Source organism: Lepisma saccharinum, chromosome 15, assembly GCF_977018435.1.
Source record: "Lepisma saccharinum chromosome 15, izLepSacc3.1, whole genome shotgun sequence".
Taxonomy (NCBI): Eukaryota; Metazoa; Arthropoda; class Insecta; order Zygentoma; family Lepismatidae; genus Lepisma; species Lepisma saccharinum.
Genome location: NC_139243.1, coordinates 12,583,746 through 12,606,200, shown reverse-complemented (window position 1 = coordinate 12,606,200; position 22,455 = coordinate 12,583,746). Strand labels below are relative to the sequence as shown.

Here is a 22,455-nt window from a genome sequence, read left to right as displayed (position 1 = left end):
CATCATTATTAACCAGTATTGCCTGATAAAATTTCAGTCATGGGCCAAATTTTTAGGAAGAAGGTTAAATTTCAATACTTTAGTTATGACTTGAACAATTATAGATGTATTAGTGTGAAACTAATATATTTTTTTATGTTATCATCAAAGGGTCTGTAAAGTCGTCATCAGTATTGAAAAAGTGGTAACAGATCAGCCCTAATATAACTAGGTTACATAAAATTCCTATGATCACCTTTGCTCTAACAATTAATTATTGTAGCCAAACATGTTGATAGTCATTATAGTCAAACTTAATTAATGTGATAATGAGCATGGGTACCATTTTAAAGTTCCCTATAGCATAAAGAAAAAGACAAACTGTATAAGGTGAAGGTAAATTTGCAATGTATTTAGATAGAAAGTGATGGTAGATTTTGAATTAGTATATACTAAATTAGTTATTTTTTGCTTGTAAGATATGTGTGCTAAAGAAAAAGATACAAATATATAAATACAGTATATTTTTAAATGTAGAATTAGTGTATATTGTGTATCTATCTACATATATATTTGATGCTGTGAAAAATAATTAAATTATATATTTATATATTGTAATATACCAAAATAAGGATTTATTGCATACATCTAGTGAAACTATCAATATATATGCAAGAGGGAAAGAACTAAATAATTTTACATTTAAATTGCTTCTACTTTCAAATTTTGTTTTGGTGATAATTGAAACTAAATTGGGAATTTTTTATTTAGATGTTGCTCCCATAAATTTGTAATGCTTTGTGCACCACATTTGCAATTATATATATATATATATATATATATATATATATATATATATATATATATATATATATAACTGTCTGGATAGTAGCTTTCTTAAAATATTCACCACTTGTCGATAAATTATGCACTGAAATATATTTGTTCCCACAGTGTGTTTCCAACACCATTAAGGTACCGTTCCATATGTGTGTATTTCTTCTCTATAAATATTGTGTTTTTGTAGCATTTAGATGTAGTTACAAACACTGATATGTGAATTTGTGATAGTTTTTTTAAGATAATAAATGGAGTTTCACTTATAAATTGTCATTATTTGTTCCCTGTAAACTCGAACCAGCATGCTTCTCATAGCCTGAGCCCAAAGCTTCACACCTTAGACTGCACGGCCATAGTTCCGGAAACCCCACCCATTACTTCTGTACATATACAGCCATGCTTATTGACAAATATAAATATTAATGAGAATCGCTGTGCAAACAAAATGACAAATTTCAGAACCTCCCTCAGCCCAGTATAATTAATGCCATGTCCCGGTACCGGACTGCAGCGTGAAGGTTGAGAAACGCTGTCTTAAGAGTCCTTAAAAAGAAGCATCGGGTACAGTAGGATTCATGAGTATTATTGTGCAAGGGGGGAGAGAGAGAGAAGAGAGAGCGTGCAAATTGTCCACCACCATGTTCGTGCACTTTATTTGACCCAATAACAGCTTCAAGAATGAAACGAAATCTGAAAACAAGCTGTTGACAACTTCTGCACCAGCATACATATAAACTCATTGCTTTTAAAACACACAGGATGTAAGAGAAAAATTCATGAAATTAAGTTCTGGACAATTTGCCGAGAAATACTAGTGGATCCCACTGTACAGGAGATGGCAAAATAGTTGACTAGCATTAAACACCTCATATGTAGAGCCAAATAGTAAGTGCTCTCACTTTCATTGTAAGAAGTCTACGGTTTGACACATGGTGGCTGTTTCATAATGTCCGTGTTGAAAGGGGATTGTGTGGAGAGACTATTTGAAAGTTTTGTATTTTATCTTCCTTTCCTGGCCTCTCTAGGCTAATCACAGTAATAAGGATGGATGATACAAAAAAGAAATTGATACAGTTGCACTCAAAGGAACATCCATGCTAAAATCGGAACTCAAAACTAGGATCGTCGGTGGTATATGCTCAGCCATTGTAGAGACCCAAACTAGTTCAAGGAAATGATAGATGACACCCCTCCATAAACAAAACAATGATGAATGTTGTACGTGTCACCTACCAACAACAATGTCCATTCTGAATAGCAATGATTAGGTTTGCTACCATAAAAAGAATATATTGATTTGGTCGGAAAACATTAATTGTAAGCATGTAATGGTGGAAATATAACTTTACTCATTTACTACAACCAAATATGAAAACATGCTCAAGGAAATAAAAGTATTCGAATCAGCTGTATTTATTTTGCATTATTAATATATTACTTAATAGTTATTGTTTTTGACTAAGTAAAACAGTGGATTTGGTTGGGTTCCAAAACTCAGGGGGGGGGGTAGGCAAGGACAGTTTATCTTCTTTGTAGATAAGGTTTATCATAGTGTATCGCCCCCTGCCCCTAATCGCCGCCCCTGCTTACTAAATTAAGAACATTTTCAATTCGGCAAATTTTTTTTCTGAAAAAATATCGGTCACTTTTACACCTGTTTTTTTTTAAATAGTTGAACAAGTGCTACTGTGGAAAATGGGCGAGGAAAGGCCATGATTTCTATTCCTTTCTACTTTTCTGTAATTATTTTCTGCATACGGTGGAGGGCCCAGGATGTTGCGAAATGAAAAAGGAGTATGAAGATTCCGCTACAGCGCCTGTAATTGCGCTATGCATTTCCGAACATCGCTGTTACGTATGTCAACTATTTGTGGGCGTAGTTCTGTGTTCGCTCAAGGTTTGCTCGTTTTATTGTACAGCTGTCAAAATAAACTAACATTCCGTCATCATACAGCAATTTCTTCGGGTCAACATTCGATATATTGTTTCACATTTAATTGAAAATTGTATGCAGTGATTTTGGTGCTCGTGGGAACATTTAATCAGCTGACAGCGGCTAATGCGCGAAAACAATTGAGGTCAGTCGATTACAATTAGAAGAAAGATGGCGGCTAACTTAGACGAGGAGCAAAGTCTTCGTGAATGCGAAGCATATGTGCAAAGACACAATATTCAACAAATATTAAAAGACTGCATTGTTCAATTATGTGTGAGCAGACCTGCGAATCCAATTTCCTTTTTGAGGGAGTATTTCCAAAAGCTCGAGAGGGTAAGCTGATTTTGCTTTCAGTCTCCTTTTAATGTTTCACATTACTTTCATTTAGTACAAATGTTAGGATAATTGCTGTAGTCCGTCAATGTGTTTGTTTTACTAGAATTTTACCAAGTTTAGGGTAAATCTATAATGCAGAAAAATAATATGGCAGTAGTATACATGCTGGAAGTTCACGTCAATATGACTTGTACTTTGGTTTTCAGACTTTTTTTTTGATTGATTCCTGTAGCACCTGATTGTTTACACCTAGTTTTTAATGTAAGATGCAGATGCAAGGCTCTGTAGAACCAGTTCCGTTTCAGATATTGTATGTCTTGTATAATCTGAGCTAAATTTTAATGACACGTATTTCTCGATCAGATCCATTATAAATACACTTTCCTATTGGCAAAAAGGTATTTGGTTTTAAACAATATGCACTTGTACTGTTGCATTAAGTGCAAGGAGTGATGTCCATGGCCTACGCAGGAATAAGCAAATGCCTTTCTGGCCACAGTTCCGATTGTGGAATGGGAGCGAATTTACAATATAGAGAAAGTCTCCAATTTTGTTAATTTTCGGTATACTAACTAATTTTGACCTCCTAATCACGAATCTGTTGAAAAAAACCGGGGATCACGTCTGAAAATTGAAAAAAAAAGCCGATTGAATTCTTTTATATATATATAGGTGTATATGCGTAGTTTTACGAACAAAAATGTAATCTCCTGTCATTGTGTCCAAGCACGCCGTTGTTTTACAAGAAAATGATTTATGATGTTCAATTCTAGTATGATCCCTATTTTTTTCGATGAATTTAGGGGTGAAATGAGTGCTAATGGAACCTAACCTAACCTCGTGTGAATGGTTCGTGGGGCTAACGAACCATTGGCGCGTGGATAGGTTAGGAAACATAGTTAAAATTTGGTGTCGTGTTAGTATCAGGATCTAGAAATTGGATATAATTGCGAATCATTGGCGCTAGCCCCACGAACCATTGGCACGTGGTTAGGTTAGTTCTGTTAGGTTAGGAAACATAGTTAAAATTTGGTGTCATGTTAGTATCAGGATCTAGAAATTGGAAATAATTGTGAACCATTGGCGCTAGCCCCACAAACCATTGGCGTGTGGTTAGGTTAGTTCGTCTCAGGCAAGCGAAAAGGCCTATCAGAAAGACGTACTGGTAATGTGAAAAATTGCAATTATAATCAAAACAACGTTGATACACCTTCAGGAATGTTCCGCGAAGCTGATACGTAAGTACGAATGTCAAAATTGACGAAACGAAAAAATTAGAGGTGTCCGAAGGATAGTAAATTTTTACCGAATGATTTTTACAGAAGGTTAAGGATTGAATTTTGAATATATGTTGTAAAACATAAAAGCATGTAGGAACGTAATATTGATAAGAGCAGCAAACTTACCCTCCTAACCTACTCATGTTAATTACTTGGCAGTGGGATGTAGTATATCGTTCTGTGAACAGAAAACCTTTTTAATGTGTGTTTATAAGTATGAATAGAATTTGATTCATTTAAGAAAAGCGTCTGTTGCCTTGCTTTCGTGCTAATGTAAATGGAACACACACATTTTGAAATTCTTCAAGTCTATGTTATTATCAGGTAGGCTAAATGCATCTGAATCTATAGTTCTAAGATACAAGTTAATATATACCGTATTGGCCCGAATTTTGAAGGAGCGAAAAGAAAGAAAAGATGATACCCGAATATAAGTTGAGGGAAGAAAAGAAGGTATGACTTAAGATGACCGGACCCCTCTCCGATTTTCTTCATATTTGACATACTTACTAATTGAGGCCTGCTAATGATGAATCTGAAGTTAAAATTTGTCAGGAACGTCTAGAAATTGCAAAATAATTGCGAACCATTGACGCTAGCCCCACAAACCATTGATGTGTGGTTAGGTTAGTTTCGGTCAGGTTAGGCAAACATAGTTAAAATTTGGTGCTGTGGTAGAATCAGGAAAATATATATATATATATATATATATATATATATATATATATATATATATATATATATATATATATATATATATATATATATATATATATACAGGGTGTTGCAAAATACCTGTTACAACGCTTGGGAGGTGATTCGACAAGTAAAAACAAGGAAAAAATGCCATGTGAAAAAATGTCGAAATCGGCACCGTTTTCGAGTGACAGGCGTGCGAAAATCGCCTCACACCATGTTTATGGCACAATAACTCAAGAAGGAAGAAAGATATCAATGTCGGAATAAAATAATACAAACAAAATCGTACCTGGCGAATACAATGGTGCATCAATTGAGGCCCAGTGTAAATTGCGCAAGGGGACTCTCAAAGAAAGTGGGGAATCCTCTGATGGAAAATACAAGAAATTTACTACTATCTTCTACATAATGTTGAGATCGGAATGTAGCCAGTAAAAAAATTGCGACGTATGTCCACATATCCAACTACTGCTGGGACACCGTCCCACACTCGGGAAATTGGAAAATAACTGCAAATCTCCTGTTGTACACAGTTCACATTGAGGTACGAAGAAGAAAAGAAACCAATTTGTTGCATGTCTCACTACTGCTGGGACACCATCCCAAATGGAAAAAAAATACGGGAAAATCATAAATAAACGTTTTCAATCCCTTAATGTTGACACACTACTTTGCAGTATGAAAAACAAAAGTTAAACAATGGCCACATGTCGTCAGTCTGTACATACTACAAGAGAGCTCCCCAAAGAAAGTGGGTAATCCTCGAAGGATATGAAGACAGAGAATGGCGAGAAAATGCACACAATGGCATGTAACATTTCCAGGCACAGCACATCTGGAAGGGATTCCACTGAGAAGCGCACAACCTCCGCACATGCAGATCGACGGTATGAAGTACAGCAATATCCAGCATCTTCACTCGCACCTTTCACTAAAGGACACTATGCGGTGCTGATAGGGGCTCACAAACACCGGTATACTCAGAGAGGTTGTTGAAAATGTCCGCCATTGACTTCAAGACAAAGATGGCATCGGCGAAGCACTGATTGTCTGGTACGCACTGGACTTGTCTGGCATGTCACCAATTGTCCCAGCAGCGGCACTAACACGAGCAACGAGGTCCTCAGCACTTTCCACATGGGTTTCATACACGAGCCTTTTCATTTCTCCCCACACAAAGAAATCCAGTGGTGTGAGATCGGGGGAACGAGGTGGCCACGGTAAAGGTCCATCCCTGCCAAGCCAACGATCGCCGAAAATATCGTTGAGTAAGGCTCTGACTCCCCGGTCGAAATGTGCGGGGGCGCCGTCGTGTTGAAACCAGATACGTTGTCTACCTGCCAGTGGCACGTTTTCCAAAAGTTCAGCTAACACGTCATGTAGAAACACCCGATAATTCCCACCACACAAAGTACCACACAAAAATTTGTATGGGTGCAATCCCTCCTCCTGAAGAACGCGGAATACATTGCTATGGTAATTTTGTTGAGTACGAGCAATGACACGTGTGCTGGTGTCAGGACGGTCTCGTATCGCGTCCAACACGTCCTCTTCAAATTGCACAGTGCGGGGTCTTCCACAATCCCACCTACGGGGTAGTAGAGATCCAGTTTCACGCAGTCGAGCATCAAGTCTTTGAAAGAGTGCATGTGCTGGTAACCGCCTATTGGGAAATCGTTCGTGATACGAACGCCGTGCTTCACGGCTGTTTCGGTTTGCCTCTCCATAAACGAGATGCATATCAGCAAGCTCGTGGGTAGAGTACTCCACCATTGTCCTGTTCGAGAACTGCCCAGCAACAGGGGCACTTTCCCTCCGAGTGACGGATCACAACTACCGTGATTAGCACCCACGTAATGTCACACAGGTGTCCACGCAGTTGTTGCAAACCGAGAAAGAACACGGGAATACGTACTCTACGTACAATATTCCTTGGCGCAATTCATCCATACACACACGCCAGACTAAACTCCACGCTGCGAGACGCAGAACAAGACAGGAAAAACAACGGCCGACTACACTCTCTACGTAGTATCCACCAACACTAATACGTAACAGGTGACCTACACTCACAGCGCCTCTAGTGGGGCTTTCTGTATCAATTAGCTGAAATCAATCTGAGCGTAATTTGACGGCATAGCGTCATTTTCGAGTGAATTTCCTATTTCCCGAGTGTGGGACGGTGTCCCAGCAGTAGTGGGACATGTGGACATACGTCGTCATTTTTTACTGGCTACATTCCGATCTCAACATAATGTAGAAAATAGTAGTAAATTTCCTATATTTTCCATCAAGGGATTCCCCACTTTCTTTGAGAGTCCCCTTGCGCAATTTACACTGGGCCTCAATTGATGCACCATTGTATTCCTCAGGCACGACTTTCTTTGTATGTTTTTAATCCGACATTGATATCTTTATTCCTTCTTGAGTTATTGTGCCATAAACATGGTGTGAGGCGATTTTCGCACGCCTGTCACTCGAAAACGGTGCCGATTTCGACATTTTTTCACATGGCATTTTTTCCTTGTTTTTACTTGTCGAATCACCTCCCAAGCGTTGTAACAGGTATTTTGCAACACCCTGTATATATATATATATATATATTTCCTTGTGAAACAAAAAAAATCGCAAAAATCGACGCTTTCCATTCTGAAAACTAACACCTTATTTTCGCTTATTTTGAAATTTCTAGAAGTTTCCGACAACTTTTATCTTCAGATTTGTGATTAGGAGGCCTCAATTAGCGAGTATGCCAAATATGAAGAAAATCGGAAAGGGGTCCAGTAATTTTAAGTTGTTCCGAAAAGAAAATTCCGGTAACCATGTACCAGCAGATTCTGGCAAATATAATTAAGTAGGTACATATTTTATTTGGTAATGGTTCCGATTGTTTTATGATTTCTCCTAGCACAAAGACTAATTAAAGTAGAATTTTTTAAATCATTGTAACACGAAATTTGAACATTCCTTAAATTAATGAGCACTGTTTTGACTCTAAAAAAGTTATTTGTGTTGGAAAAAAAAATTGAAAATTACCTTACGCACTTCTCATCTACAAGATATTCTCCGTCGCCAAGCGACAGTAAATATCGTAGAAGTAAATCGGATCCTCAGTAGAATGCATTTAGGGACTTTATTTTAATGCTCATTGAACCAAACCTAACCTGCCTAACCTATCCACGAAAGCATATTTTAACAAAACCTCAAGTAATCGCTAAAACTCCGCAGTATGTGTTAACAGACGTACATCGAAATCAAACCATTTAAAACTTACATTCGTAGCATGAGGAAATCGCTATAAAACAAAGGGAGCTTGGGCCTTTTATTTTATCATAAATACAGTACATACAAAATACAGTATCTTTATTGAAAAATTAAGGTTACAATTGTGTGCTATACCTACTTGAAAGGTAGCTTTCTGTTAACTACTGGCACAGTACTTATTAGTACGCCTTATTCCCAAGCCTGATGATGCTTTCTTCTTCACACAATCATTCATATTGGCGACAAACCTGTAGATCCACTTCTGTAGAAATTAATACCATTACCTGTTCGATCTCTCTGGTCAACACCTCTCACTTGTTTATTTCGTCATTTTTAATGTAAGTACTTACCGATTCTGCATTGCGAAACATTGATTAAGGTGGGATTTTACTTTTTTCATGAAAATAATTTCAATTTTTCACATTAACAGTAATTATTGTTCTTGCTTTTTTCGCTTCCGTAACACACAATTTGGCAGGCACAGCTGTAGATCATGAGTTGGTATGGGGTGTTTCCAACCTTCTTAACCAAAAAATGCCCTACGAACCATTCCCGCATAGCCCCAAAAACATTCATGCATAGCCCCCCAAACCATTCACGGTAAGGTTAGGCTAGTCAAACGTAGTTAAAATTTTGAATTAAGGTAATATCAGGAATGTATATTTCGTTTTCTCATATTCTTCCAAAACAACAGCATGGTTGGAAACACTGACAGGTGGTTACATCATCGAACGTACGCAACATCCGGAACACGTAGAGGAAGCAAGTTAAAGCAACAGCATTTGTGCATCGGAGATATATGTCTCTTCAAAAATACATGAATTCCCAGTCCAATAGATTCAACGATGAAAGAAAACACGTCCACAAACTTTGAAAAAATGATACAGAAACTCATTTTCGTAAGTAGTTTCTTCTGTAAAAATTAAGAAATCCGTTGACCGGAGATCGAACAGTTACCTTAATACCTGTATAAGCTTAGGGAAGAATGAACCCAATCTTAATAAAATCAAAGACTATGTTATCAAGAATACTGACAGTTTTTACAATGCCCAGTTAGAAACAACAATGCTATTGTTGCATTATCATTATTTCAAATGAGAAATCAGCACATTTTTAACAGCATATGATTTGACGAAATGTCATAATTTTTTTAAGGTCTCGAATATGACTCATTCTAATTTTTCACAATTGTAATTGGAAAAAATGTGTGGCTTATATTCAGGCCAATACGGTAATATATATATATATATATATATATATATATATATATATATATATATATATATATATATATATATATATAATGGATAAAAGCAAGGAGGGCCAAAAGGGCTAAGTAAAAATCAAATAAGGTAAAAGGAAACACTCACCGGACAGTAGGAAAATTCAAAATTTTCGCTAATTTATAGCATCATCGGTGTGAGAAGAAACAGAAGACGGAACCGGAAGTTGGGGTCCTGCCAACTTCCGGTTCCGTCTTCTGTTTCTTCTCACACCGATGATGCTATAAATTAGCGAAAATTTTGAATTTTCCTACTATCCGGTGAGTGTTTCCTTTTACCTTATTTGATTTATATATATATATATATATATATATATATATATATATAGACCCCACAGAGAATAAATCCTGGAACCCCTTGATTACAAGGTGGTCATCTGGATCATCTCATTGTTTGAATTCAAAATGTCACCACCAGAGGTTCCTGGTTCAAATCCCAGACTGGGCACGGATGATCATTGTGAGTATCCATTCATCAATTTCCTCTATTATCACCCATGTTCATTGTCATGAAAGCCAAATCTGGGAGAATCAACGTTAATTATCAAAAATACTAATAGTGGGAGGATTCAGTGCAGCCTTTTTCAGTAATGGTTACTTATCTACATGAAAGCGAGTGTTGCAAGCAACATAATAATGTAAATATGCTTATTTTGTGGAGTGAAAAATATCAGTAAGAGAATAATTTGAATGGAATATTACTAAACTTGATTTGGCTAGTTAGGACACCGTGAGAATTTCCTGTCACAATTTTCTGCAATGATATCTCAACTATCTTTGTGCAGTTTCCTTATTTTACATCGCTTTTCTGCTGTTTTAAGTTAACTATGATGATGGAAATGAAAGGTGATTAGACAAAATTGATGAATGAAAACTTACAAAGTAACACCCATGCCCACACTGGGACTCTAACCCGGAACCATCAGCACGTGAAGCCACCGATGTTGCTGGCAAATTTAATGGAAATCGACATATTATGCTGGCTGCAGAAACTTCAAGATTGTGCTGTACTGTATAGCTTTTAACTTTTTCCCCATGAGCATACTAGTATTTATTTTTAGTGAAATTAGTTTTCACTTAATTTACATGAGAGCTGATGGATTTTAAGCTATATTCTTATTATCTGTCAGGTTTAAAGTTTAAGAATATTTTCATTCCAGCAATTAAATTTTATATTTCCGGGACTAAGAACGTTAGAGGTGCAATTTGAAATTCATCGGACCCCCACACAGACTATGCCAGGACGTGAATCTCCAAAAAATACCTGCATAATGCCTGGTATGTTCGCCATTGAAGTAGAAAAATTTACACACTTATTGCTAATACTTTTGGAGAAAAAAATTTCAATGCACTACCACAAAGCATATTTTCAGCGGGAAATTTGAAATTCTGCAAGCTTCAAAATTAAACTTTACTAATTGTTAATTACATACCTCTAGACTCATGCAGAACTCAAAACATGTATCTCCGATCATTATCCAAGTTACAGTATGTTTAAAAAGTAACATATTACGAGAAGAAGCTGCTTGTGACACTGGTCATAAGCCATCCTTAAGGGAAATACCTGCTGTGACACCTGTGTTACGGCCCGTCCTGTAAGGGTTAAGAAAGTACAGCAGTGCAAACAAAAATAACGAAATGAAAGACCACAGCAGGAGCACCCTTTCCATTCAATTTGGCTGCTGGGACGCTGTACCCACAGTTGTTGGCCTTTCCTGCTTCACTTCATAACAATAAACCATCTGCTTAAATAGTTGATGATTGTCTGATATTAGTAGTTTTTCTACTGATATTAGTTGGAAATGTAATGGACTGCTGATTCTACTAATATTAGTCTAATCACTGCTTTGAATATTTTTTTCCAATTGCCTAATGCCCATCATTAGTATACATGTATATGTTATTCCATATCCCCAATATTTTACTTGCACTGGGGCACAGGAAATTACATTACACAACTGATGTAGAATTAAGGATGCTACATTTTTTGCAGAGTTTAAAATTCCTATCCAAATTTTCAATTTTAACAAAGCTTATCAGGGTGGCTACTCACCAGGAAATCTGCATGAATTTTTCTTCGCGGACATGAAAAATTGCAACATTTATTAGCCTAATCCAAAGCTGATTGAATATATACATATTTATAAATGCCCTGAGGCAAGATATTTTCACAGCTTATCCTTTATTTTTATCAAGTAAGAAAAAGAGAGCTGTGTGAAAAATAAAACAAAATTCTCATTCTCTCGATCTGTTTAATTTGTTAGTGTCCTTTGCAGAACAATCTATCTGACAGGCAGAATATATCTTGAAGTTGATTAGGTAAATTTGAGTTTGAAATTCTGGTAACAGTTTCATACATCGGAGACACATTTCTTCAATTTTACACAAGAAACTACTTACGGAAATGAGTTTCTCCAAGGTTTACAACGTTCGTAGAGGTATTTTCTTTCATCGTGGAATATATTTGATCGGGAAATCATGTATTTTCCAAGAGAAATACCTCACCGACGAACAATGCTATTGCTTTCATTTGCTTGCCCTACGACAACTGGATGCTGCATACGTTTGATGACTTAAGCCCTTGTCAGTGTTTCAACCCCTCTTATTTTTTACTATGCTTGCCTAACGTAACCATACCTAACCTAACCTAACCTTATCGCAAATGGTTTGTGGGGCTATCCATCAGCTACCCATGCATAATGTATAATTTCCACCGGTGCCGAACACAATAGTAGGTATTTTACGGTGAAGAAGGTTGAAACACTGCATACCCACAACGTGAGTCAAGATGTGCCCGCCATATTGTGTGTTCCGGAAGCGAAGAAAGGAATAAAAAAAGCACTCAGAATGTGAAAAATTGTGTTTGTTTTCGTGTAAAAAGCATAATGGCACCTTGAAATATGTTCCGCAATACACAATTGGTAAGTACCAATCATGCGAAACACAAAATATGCGATTTTAATGTGTCTCCGATCTATGAAACTGTTACCAAAATTCTTATACAATTAACAATTTTTTGTAGATCAATATAAACCGCAACATTTTTCACTTGTGCTTGTAGATGGATTTCAAGTATGAGTATGTGAAATGGCAAATGTAAACTCCATACCTAAAATTAAATATTTTCAATATACTATATGCCATTTATTTGAATTGAATCACACATCCCTTTGAATTGTTAATATATTTGTGTGTATATGTATATGGGTGGTGAGAAGTGATAATACGGAAGATTGAATTAGAGAAAACATCTGCTTGTACCCTTGAAAACCAGGAATTATACTCGAATTTGATCATAGTCTTAGAGTGACTGTCCTGTTTACATACTGCTTTTATTTTATTTACTGATATATTTATATAAAATTGGAATGGACCGTTCTGCTTTCCAAATATTATGTGAGAGGTTTGTAATGTTTTAGAGCATTTGTTGTTCGTAGTATTCATGTCTACATTTGATTTCTAGGCATGATTGTCTCAAAGTGGTATGGGATGGGGATGGTGAGTCAATTTCCCTCGAAATTATCATTCTTTGATTGTATATTTTTTTATTTCTAAAGCCCACTTTATTTACTGATAGACTCAGTTCAAAGTTGGACCCAAACCACTATATGTCTCTATTTTCACATTCTACAAGTTGGTCTATACAGGTTAGCAACGTAACCAGGAAGTCTTTTCAACCATCGACTTTGGAATTGTTCACAATTTTTTAACCTTTCTAGTCACTTTACATTACAGTGCTTAATGATACTTTACAGTAATATTTTTATGTATATGTGGTTAGTGTGAAAAATTTGTTGTTTGTAGTGCATCTTTGGAAGACACACAACCCCTCCCACCTGAAAATATAATTATATTTTTTAGCTAATTGCATTTAACTTTCTATCAATGTGGTAAGTGAAGAAGTGCCATATGTGTACATGTTAACCAATACACACTGATATGTCGTAAATGAAGCTGTCTACTAAAAATGACAGAATCACTAGGTAAAGTTCAAATAATGCTGGCTGACATATTGAAATCAAGAGTGAACCAAACATATTGTTCCTTTAACGCTCAGTTTAAAGAGGAATTTTGATGCTTCCTTGTGAAGACATCTTTAAAAGTTCAACCCAAATAGAACTTTCGTCAGTAGCATGCTCTGAAGATAGGCAGGGCAAACACTGCTTGCATAGATTTTACCAAAGTTCTCCCAGAATGGAGAATTTTCATGTTTGTTGGTTTCTGCATGCTCTATGAGAGGGTGAAATGTTCTCAAAATATGAAGCAAAGGTTCCACTCCACTTAGAATGTTTTTGTGCTTCCTTTTCGACTGTGTGGTTTTTTTTTGCTGAAGAGAGATGTGATTCACTGATCGTTTGCCCTTGCCTATGCTTCCAATCTACCACTCGTGGACTTATGCGGTTTTCCCTTTTTGCTGGGAAATTTACGCAGGGCTCTGGTCAGCGGAAACACAATGAGGCCATCACTTATGCCTTCCAGACTCCACGTGTCTGCAAGAGTTGCAAACTCTGTAGTTCATTTATCTTGCCTCATTCCAAATGTCACTGCACCAACCTTGTTAAATGTAGGCCTATAAATGCAATCAAAGAACTTCTGTTATCAGACAGGGTTTTGTGTGATTTCAGTGCTGAAGATCCAACCATACCTGCAGGTGTGAATATGGATTTCCATGTGTAGATTGCTACTTTCATTTTGACAAGACAGTGAATCAGTCAATGCCTACGTCACTACTAGGATAAGTTGACAGCCAGAATAAAAATAACAAATGTTTGTGTGAGAAAGTATTCGAAATTATAATAATTTTATTTTTTTATGCACATGACTAAAATTGTTAACTTGCAAACTTTCTCTTGAAAGAGGTGCATAGAAGTATTAAAGGAAATAGGGGAATGGCTGTGTGTTTCAGTATATTAATAGTTTGAAATCTGACAAAGGAATACAGTTGTGTCGGATATTTATTCATCTGGTATTTTAGTACAATAGTTCCCAATAGATGTAACAATAAAGTTGATCCGGAACAACGTGGACACTTGCTTTCAATTCAGACACAGATAGGAAATTGAATTATTTCTTTTCCAAAACTGACACTGAAAGGTCCACCAGACCTTTATGGATTCTCTAAATTCTGAGTAAATAATATGACCTTACAGTTTGTGTAGTCTTAACAAAACTACAATTTTTGTGTAGTTATGGACACGTGGTGCAAAATAAATGCATATTAGACTTCATAAGTCGATATGGTTAAGTTGGAAGAAGGACAACCACAAACAAACTTGGGACAACAGTCTCACAGAAGATTATACTGACAGAGTCCAGACGCCAGAGACTCGTTAGTTTGCAAGATGCAGTCCAGGCTGTACTACGTGGAAGAGAAGTTGACATTTGGGTATCTTTAGAAAGGGTCACCTCTCCAGAGAGTACCTGTACAGTGGGAGGCATAAGTATTAACAAGCAAATTCCCCAACTTCACGTTAATTCTTCGTGTTTTACGTAATAAGAGATTTAAGACTAGAAACAAAACGCTAAACAAGTTGTTGAACACCTCTGCACCAGTGCCGGACCCTGTGGCCGAGTGGTTTGCACATCGCGCTGCGACGCCAAGGGTCCCGGGTTCGACTCCCGCTCGGGCTTGATTGTTTGTGAATGTCCATTCATCAATTTCATCACTCATCCCCATGTTCAGAAATTAGCCAAGAGGCACAAAAACGCGAAGTAATATAAACTAAATCAATCAATGAAAACCTCCTTTACCAGCATACGTAAAAACATATTCCTTAAAGATACGTAGGATGCAAGAGGAAAAATTAATGAGAATAGTCGTGAACAATTTGCCAAGCAATACCTTGTGCATTCCATTGTACATAAATGTATACATAAATGTACAGTGATCGATTCAACCCTTCCTTTCGCTACGATGATGTCACGTTGCCATGTTTTGCTTTTCGTGGATTTTGTTGGGAGCTTTCCAAATTTCAGGAGAGACTTGCGACTTGATAAATGGCTGCGTGACGTCAAACAGTCATTAATTTAGGAATGCGACGCGCTGTAATACATGAAGGCCAGGTTCCGCTGGAAAGTTGTGATTCCACTCAACAACGGCGACGCGAGAGATGGGGTAAGGGGGCGTCTATCACACCCCACCAGATCAGAAAATGTTCGAATTTTATTCCCAGTTGTGTGTTGTGCATATGATATGTAGGGATATATTAAATATAAATGCCCACTCCCCCCCCCTGTTTTTTCTGGCTAGATAACACAAACGTTCACTAAACCTACATATAAATTCTACCTGAAGATTTTTGCGGATTCTTCGGTAATTTGTTCATGAAAGAGGAAACTCAACTGGCTTCTGAGAGTGTGCGGCACGTTAGGAAGCCAAGGTCCCAGTTGCGATACATGGGTAAGCCATAGATGTGTCGTCCATTTCGTGATTTATCTTCATCGTCACGATTAACTAAGGGGAAAACAACGAATTAAATTCCACAAATAGAAAGAAGACGCGACAAATGAATATTGAGCTGTTAAGAACGTATATATTTCGAGCGCTTCCACGCTCTTGTACAGACTTTTGTATCAAGCCTCGTATATGTGCTTCCCCTTTTGCAGTGGCATTTTGCTGGCGACGTCACTCAAAAGTGCCCATATCTGATGTCCCCAGTAACGGAGTATCGAGACTCTCTACTTAATAAGGGGCCGCGCCTTGTAATCGAGGGGTCCCGGGTTCGATACCCGGTGGAGGAACATAGGTGTTCGGATCCCACTTTAAACTGTAGGCCCAGTCCCGATTAGCCTTACTCTGAATAAAGCGGACTTAAAACACCAACTCAAACAAACAAACTCATTACTTTATAAGGCAATACTTTTTTGGTACTTGTGTTAGAAAAGTGTTGCCAAAATTACATGGGTAATTAATTGTAATGTTAAATGTAGTTCGATATTTTTCGTTACCTTGATATATTCAGATGAAACATGCCTTGTTGTGTTGTTTTAAATTTGTGCATATCCAGTTACAATGGAAACACGGATTCCTGAGAGTAGATGCCATATTTGTACAGGGTGGGCCAAAAGTCACGAAGGGGTTATAACTGTGAATAACTTTTTTTATTGATCATTAGTTTCCAATGAGATTTCACAGACTTGAAGACCAAGGATGGGAGAGTGTTTACACTTATGTGTGGAATATAATCTCAGGTAGGTGTCCGCCATTATGGGCCTCACAGATAAGGGCCCTGTTTAGCACATGATGCTTGATAGGGGTCAACACTTCTGGTCCGAGTGCCCGTATTCCTGCACGAATATTGTCCTTGAGCTGTTGTAATGTTTGTGGTTTGTTCACATACACTTTGTCCTTCAGAAAGCCCCAAAGAAAATAATCAAGCGGAGTGAGGTCAGGCGAACGGGAGGGCCAGTGGATGTCAGTGTTTCTCGAGATGATGCGATGGCCGAAAGTGGTCCTCAAAAGCCCAATTGAGGCAAGTGCCGTGTGTTCTGTGGCCCCATCTTGTTGAAACCACATCTCAGGCATGTTCTCCACTGCAGGATGCACAATAGTGCCAATCATGTTTCGATATCGATGGCGGACACCTACCTGAGATTATATTCCACATAAGTGTAAACAATCTCCCATCCTTGGTCTTCAAGTCTGTGAAATCTCATTGGAAACTAATGATCAATATAAAAGGTATTCACAGTTATAACCCCTTCGTGACTTTTGGGCCACCGTGTATAAACAGTTAACGTCCTTACTTTATGGCAAGGTAGCACCTTACTTTTAGATGCAAAGTAACTGAAACTGTGAGTAACCTACTAACGTACACATGATTTTTTTTAAAGAAGGGGCTGGTATTGTAAAGATTGATATTAAAAGGCTGCCTTGTTTTTATACTGTCATTGTTTAAGTATAAAATGATCATTCAGTACTGTGTCTGAAACTTTAGCTAAATTATTAATAAAATGGCAATCGGGAGTCATTTTAAAGGGGGGTTTGCACTTATCACTTTGGACGGACTGTACCCCTGCGTACGCTAGTGAACTTACCCAAGTCTAGCTGTCCTCACACAAGAATCAAGGTTCCCAATTGATGCACATTACATAGTGGTGTATATATCACTTTAAACTGTAGGTCCAGGTCCGAGCATTAGGTCAATACAATGAAAAGGGAATCTTGAGTCTAAGGTAAAACGCAGCAGTCATGCATCAGGTTCGATTCTTTGGAAAGTCATGTATGTTTGCTACCCCTCATATATTCGGTGAGATATAAGAGCAATGGATGAACGATCGAGAGGTTTTCTAAGCAGTATGCGTAAGGGAAAATGAGCCCATACCAGTCAGTTCTCTCTGTTCGTCGAATGACTGCTTCTTTCAGAGGCGTCTTGTATCTTGAGTAAATAAAAACTTTAGCTATAAAAGAAGAAACTGGAAGTAAAGTGAGAAGCTAAAGAAGTTGAAAAACCTCCACGGAATGGAGATACGCTTTGCAATTTCCAAGAACGGATTGCGGCCATTTTGCTGGTAGATGCCGACGAGAGACAAGATGGCTTCCTCGTAATGTGATCACGGTCGAATTAGTGGAACCGTGTGTGAGGTCTATTCACATCGTGGAGATTCCTAAACTTTTTCACTTTGACAGAAGATATGGAGATAGTAGTTCCCACATTTTGAGACTGTCCAGCCCATGGTGTATATTTTTCCATTGTATAAACACCTTGCATTAAGTTTTATTAACATGCATGGTGTTTCATAATTCCCTCTTGAGATTTCGGAAGTCGGTTGTTCAGAGGCCAACTCGCCCACGGTGATGAGAGCATGTTAGAGTAAATACAAAAGTTATTAACCCACCTTACAAACGTTCGGTATGTCCTCCCTGGTTACTCGACAGACGTCAACTCTGTAATCTTGTTCCTATGCGGTCCACAGTCTTAGGCAATGGCCCAGGTCTACCTGGTTCGTTTTATAGCCTGTTTTATGAAACACCCTGCATTACTAAATAGCAAATACAGGGAGGTTATTTCAGTCGTTCACCGCCAGAGTGACGGCCGGTCGGCGGACTCTTCATGCAACAGGTCCCGGCAAATTGCGTTCAGGAAGTCCGTAACAGAAACAGCTTGTTTTGTAATGTTTCCACTTTTCACAATTACAGTTACAATTACAATTGAAATAAGCACGTACCTTTTCGCAAGGATGCTGGAAAATGTGTCCTCCCAAATACAAATATTTCTGGCACCTTATTTCTGACAGAAAATCTTAGATTAGACATCGCTACTTTATCGTCAGTTGTCAGAAAGGGAAGACAGCATCCCGGCGCATAAAGCAAACCGAAAGCGTAAAATTATATTTAAAAGTAATAATAATGATGATCACTAACATCCTGTGTTATAAGAGATGTTGAAAATGACCTCCTTTAACAGCAATACAACACGTTTCTTAGGTTCAAGAGATCCTGTCTATCTTAATTCCCTGACCACTTTTCTGCAAGAATTCGTTTTCACGTAATTATCGTACATAAAAACTCTCTGTTCAAGACTATATTTGTTTAACGACATAACTAATGAATGAATAACAATTAACACACAATAAAGCACTAGCACACCAACTCAATAACACAGTATAAACAACACGCGTACTGATAAACGCAAACAGAAGTGAACATGAGCTTAGACTCACTACGTCTGGTAGCCGACAGTGTTGCTAACCATTTTCCGGCAATGTCCCTAAAGATGTAGTCAAAATCTCCCTACAACTGACAAAATGTCCATACGCCAAGTAAAGCGACTAAAAAAAAAACAACACCTCATGAGCATGCAAAACAGAAGATAAAATATACACATTTACTTACCAAATCTTTCTGCTCGGTGCTTCCACAATTAATGAAGGAGCGAATTTACATTTGCCTATCCTAACTTAACCTAACCGTACCTGGAAGCGGCCCCGGCGCCTACCCAGCGTCGAATAACATGGGTACCTGGGGGAAACCCTGGGGGGTAAAGGCGGTCAGGGGCGTGATGCTGATCACATCACCCCCACTCACGACCGGATCAAGAAAGTGTGGGGCGTTACCCACACACCCCCTATACGCCTTCATGGCGTGGTGCTATGCACAGGGGAACACTTTACCTTTTTGTACCTGAATGGTTCGTGGGGCTATCCGTCAATGGTTTGTTGGGCTACCCGTTTTTCGAGCCCAAATTTTAACTATGTTTGCCTTGCCTAACCTAACTTAACCTAACCTTACCGAGAATGCTCAGTGGGGCTATTCCTGAATGGTTTTGCGGTAATTGTGATTACGAACCGATAAAAAATATTTTTTTCGTAGCACTTTAACATCATCGAAGACGCCATTTTCGTATCCTGCAATTTTATGATTGATGTAATGTTGCCAAATTTACCTGTAATCAAATCAGTTCTTCTACATCGTGATTGTCGCTGTCACATGTAAGCATGTTCTTTGGGCAATATACTGAAATGAATAAGTTTATTAATTAGCCCTCCTGCACACTCCACCTAACAATCTGTATAACATTAACAACTTTTTTACTGTTCTCTTCCGCTATTCTTACACAATCCATGCTCTCCAAGTATGAAATCAACAGTGTGGCAACGCTGTAGACAGCGTAACTAATTGTAATTTGTTCATATCAACAAATATGGCTACCATACTTGTATACGGAGAATCATTGCGAGAATTGAAATGCTTATTTTACAACTTTTACACGTTAATTAACATTTTTTTCCCCTCACCCCAACATGTTAACTTGAGATAAATCATCACGAATAATTATTTCGTGAGTATAAGACGTAGCATAGAAATTACAGAAGGCTCCGGTATTGGAAATTCTTGCCTTAATGAATAATAGGGGTGTGCGGGACAGAATTTTTTGGGTCGGGACGGGATCGTAATTTTTTTAAATCCCGACATTCGGGACTGAAAAATTTGCAATTTCCCGACCAAGTCGGAAAATTTTCGGGACGGGAAATGTTCGAAATTTCCCGAAGCACTGGAAATCTCGAATTTTACAAGTCATTTTCACTTTAAGTGATTGTTTTTGCATTTCTAGAATAAAAACTTACAATTTTCGATAAGTTCCAGAAACTTACAAGGCAGAAAAAGTCGAGAATTAACGACTTTTTAAAGTAAAGGATCCCGCACACCCCTAATGAATAACGTTGAGTCGTTTACTGTTGATTATGTTATTTGAAGTCATACATGCTGCTGCTGTGCAGAGATAGATGTTGGTTGGTGATGCTGTATTTCCTGCAGTCTTTAACAATTCTGGTCCCATTTTATTTCCCTTTTTTGTTTTTGTATCACTTAACATTGAAAATATTCTTTCCGTTTCCGCTTTAGAATGTGGCAATGTTAGCACTATTTTCGCGAGAGTGGAAATGTTTTCAAAAAGGAACTTGCCTTGAAAGTTTTTGGTAACCGATAACATGTTCCAAAATTCTGATGGAGATTTGTTAGTTAGTTCTTTTTCCTCCTCTTCGCTAAAGTATCCAGATAAACTAATTCATAAAATGTCATTTACCAAGATTGAAAAAAGTACCTACGTTTTCCCTCATTTGGCAAAATCTGTCCCTACGTTCCTACGCGGGCGAAATTTAGTGAAAAGTCCCTATGCTTAGGGACATGTCCCTACGGTTGGCATCACTGCCGACACGTGCAGTATGAAACTCCCTCTCGTGGCTGACAGACAACTCACCCAACCCCCGATAAGCTGCCGGCGCTGTCGCGACAACTGAGGATAAAGTAGCGATGACTAATCTAAGATTAGATGTCAGAAATAAGGTGCCAGAAATATTTGTATTTGGGAGGATACCGTTTCCACAGCATCCTTGCGGCAAGGTACGTGCTTATTTCAATTGTAATTGTAACTGTAATTGTGAAAAGTGGAAACATTAGAAAACAAGCGGTTTCTGTTACGGACTTCCTGTAATGCAATTTGCCGGGATCTGTTGCATGAAGAGTCCGCCGACCGGCCGTCACTCTGGCGGTGAACGACTGAAATAACCTCCCTGTACTAAAATTATTGTGTGCAAATTCTTCATGATTTTCTGGATATGCGAGTACCCTTGCACGTCGTTGTTTATATTTGGAGAATCGAACAGCTGGCGGATCCAAAAGTTGCAATTAGCAGGGCCGGATTAAGACGAAATGAAATTGGGCCTGATGCTTGAAATAATCTGGGGCCTCCCCGATGGCGTAGTGGTAACGTCGTCACCTTGTAATCAAGGGGTCCCGGGTTCCATACCCGGTGGTTCGGATCCCACTTTAAACTGTAGGTCTAGTCCCGATTAGCCTTACTGTGCATAAAGTGGACTTAAAACAACAAATCAATCAATCAATCAAATTGAAATCTTCGGTGAACAATAAACACAACATCGTTATAGTTACGTCACAGCGAAAAAGAATAATAGTAACTGTATAATAAGTTACGCTGTGTCTAGGCGTCCGAAATTGGGGCCCCATATTTCATTCTAAGGTTTCAGGTTAATATAGCAAAAGAAAACTGTTCAGCTTTCGGAAAATTCTCGTCTGTTTTCACCTGGGCCTAATGCTGCAGCATCAATAGCACCCACCTTAATCCGGCCCTGGCAGTCAGGAGGGGCGAATTTTAGTCTGGACCTTATAACATCACTCATCCCCATCTTGGCAAACTAGCCAAAACTGACACAAAAAGCGAAGTAAAATAAAGCAAATCAATCAAACCAAATTTAAACTGTAGGTCTCATTCCGTTCAGGCTATTTTTAGCATAAAGTGGACTTGAGTGAAAGATTAAACAGATATTCTCGAGCCTCTTAACCTGGGTGGTAAAACATTTCAGTCTTCACAAGTATATTA

General features: G+C 38.1%; 1 protein-coding gene across 1 annotated transcript in view; it reads left to right on the top strand.

Annotated features, from left to right (window-relative positions):
• Positions 1–2,677: 2,677 nt before the first annotated feature.
• Positions 2,678–22,455, top strand: part of Pka-R1 (protein kinase, cAMP-dependent, regulatory subunit type 1) — a 198,699-nt gene continuing 178,921 nt past the window's right edge. The window contains exon 1 of the mRNA XM_083136631.1: positions 2,678–3,088. Within this exon, the coding sequence (XP_082992757.1) occupies positions 2,924–3,088 (165 nt within the window). The 5' untranslated portion in view covers positions 2,678–2,923. The remainder of the gene's footprint in view (positions 3,089–22,455) is intronic.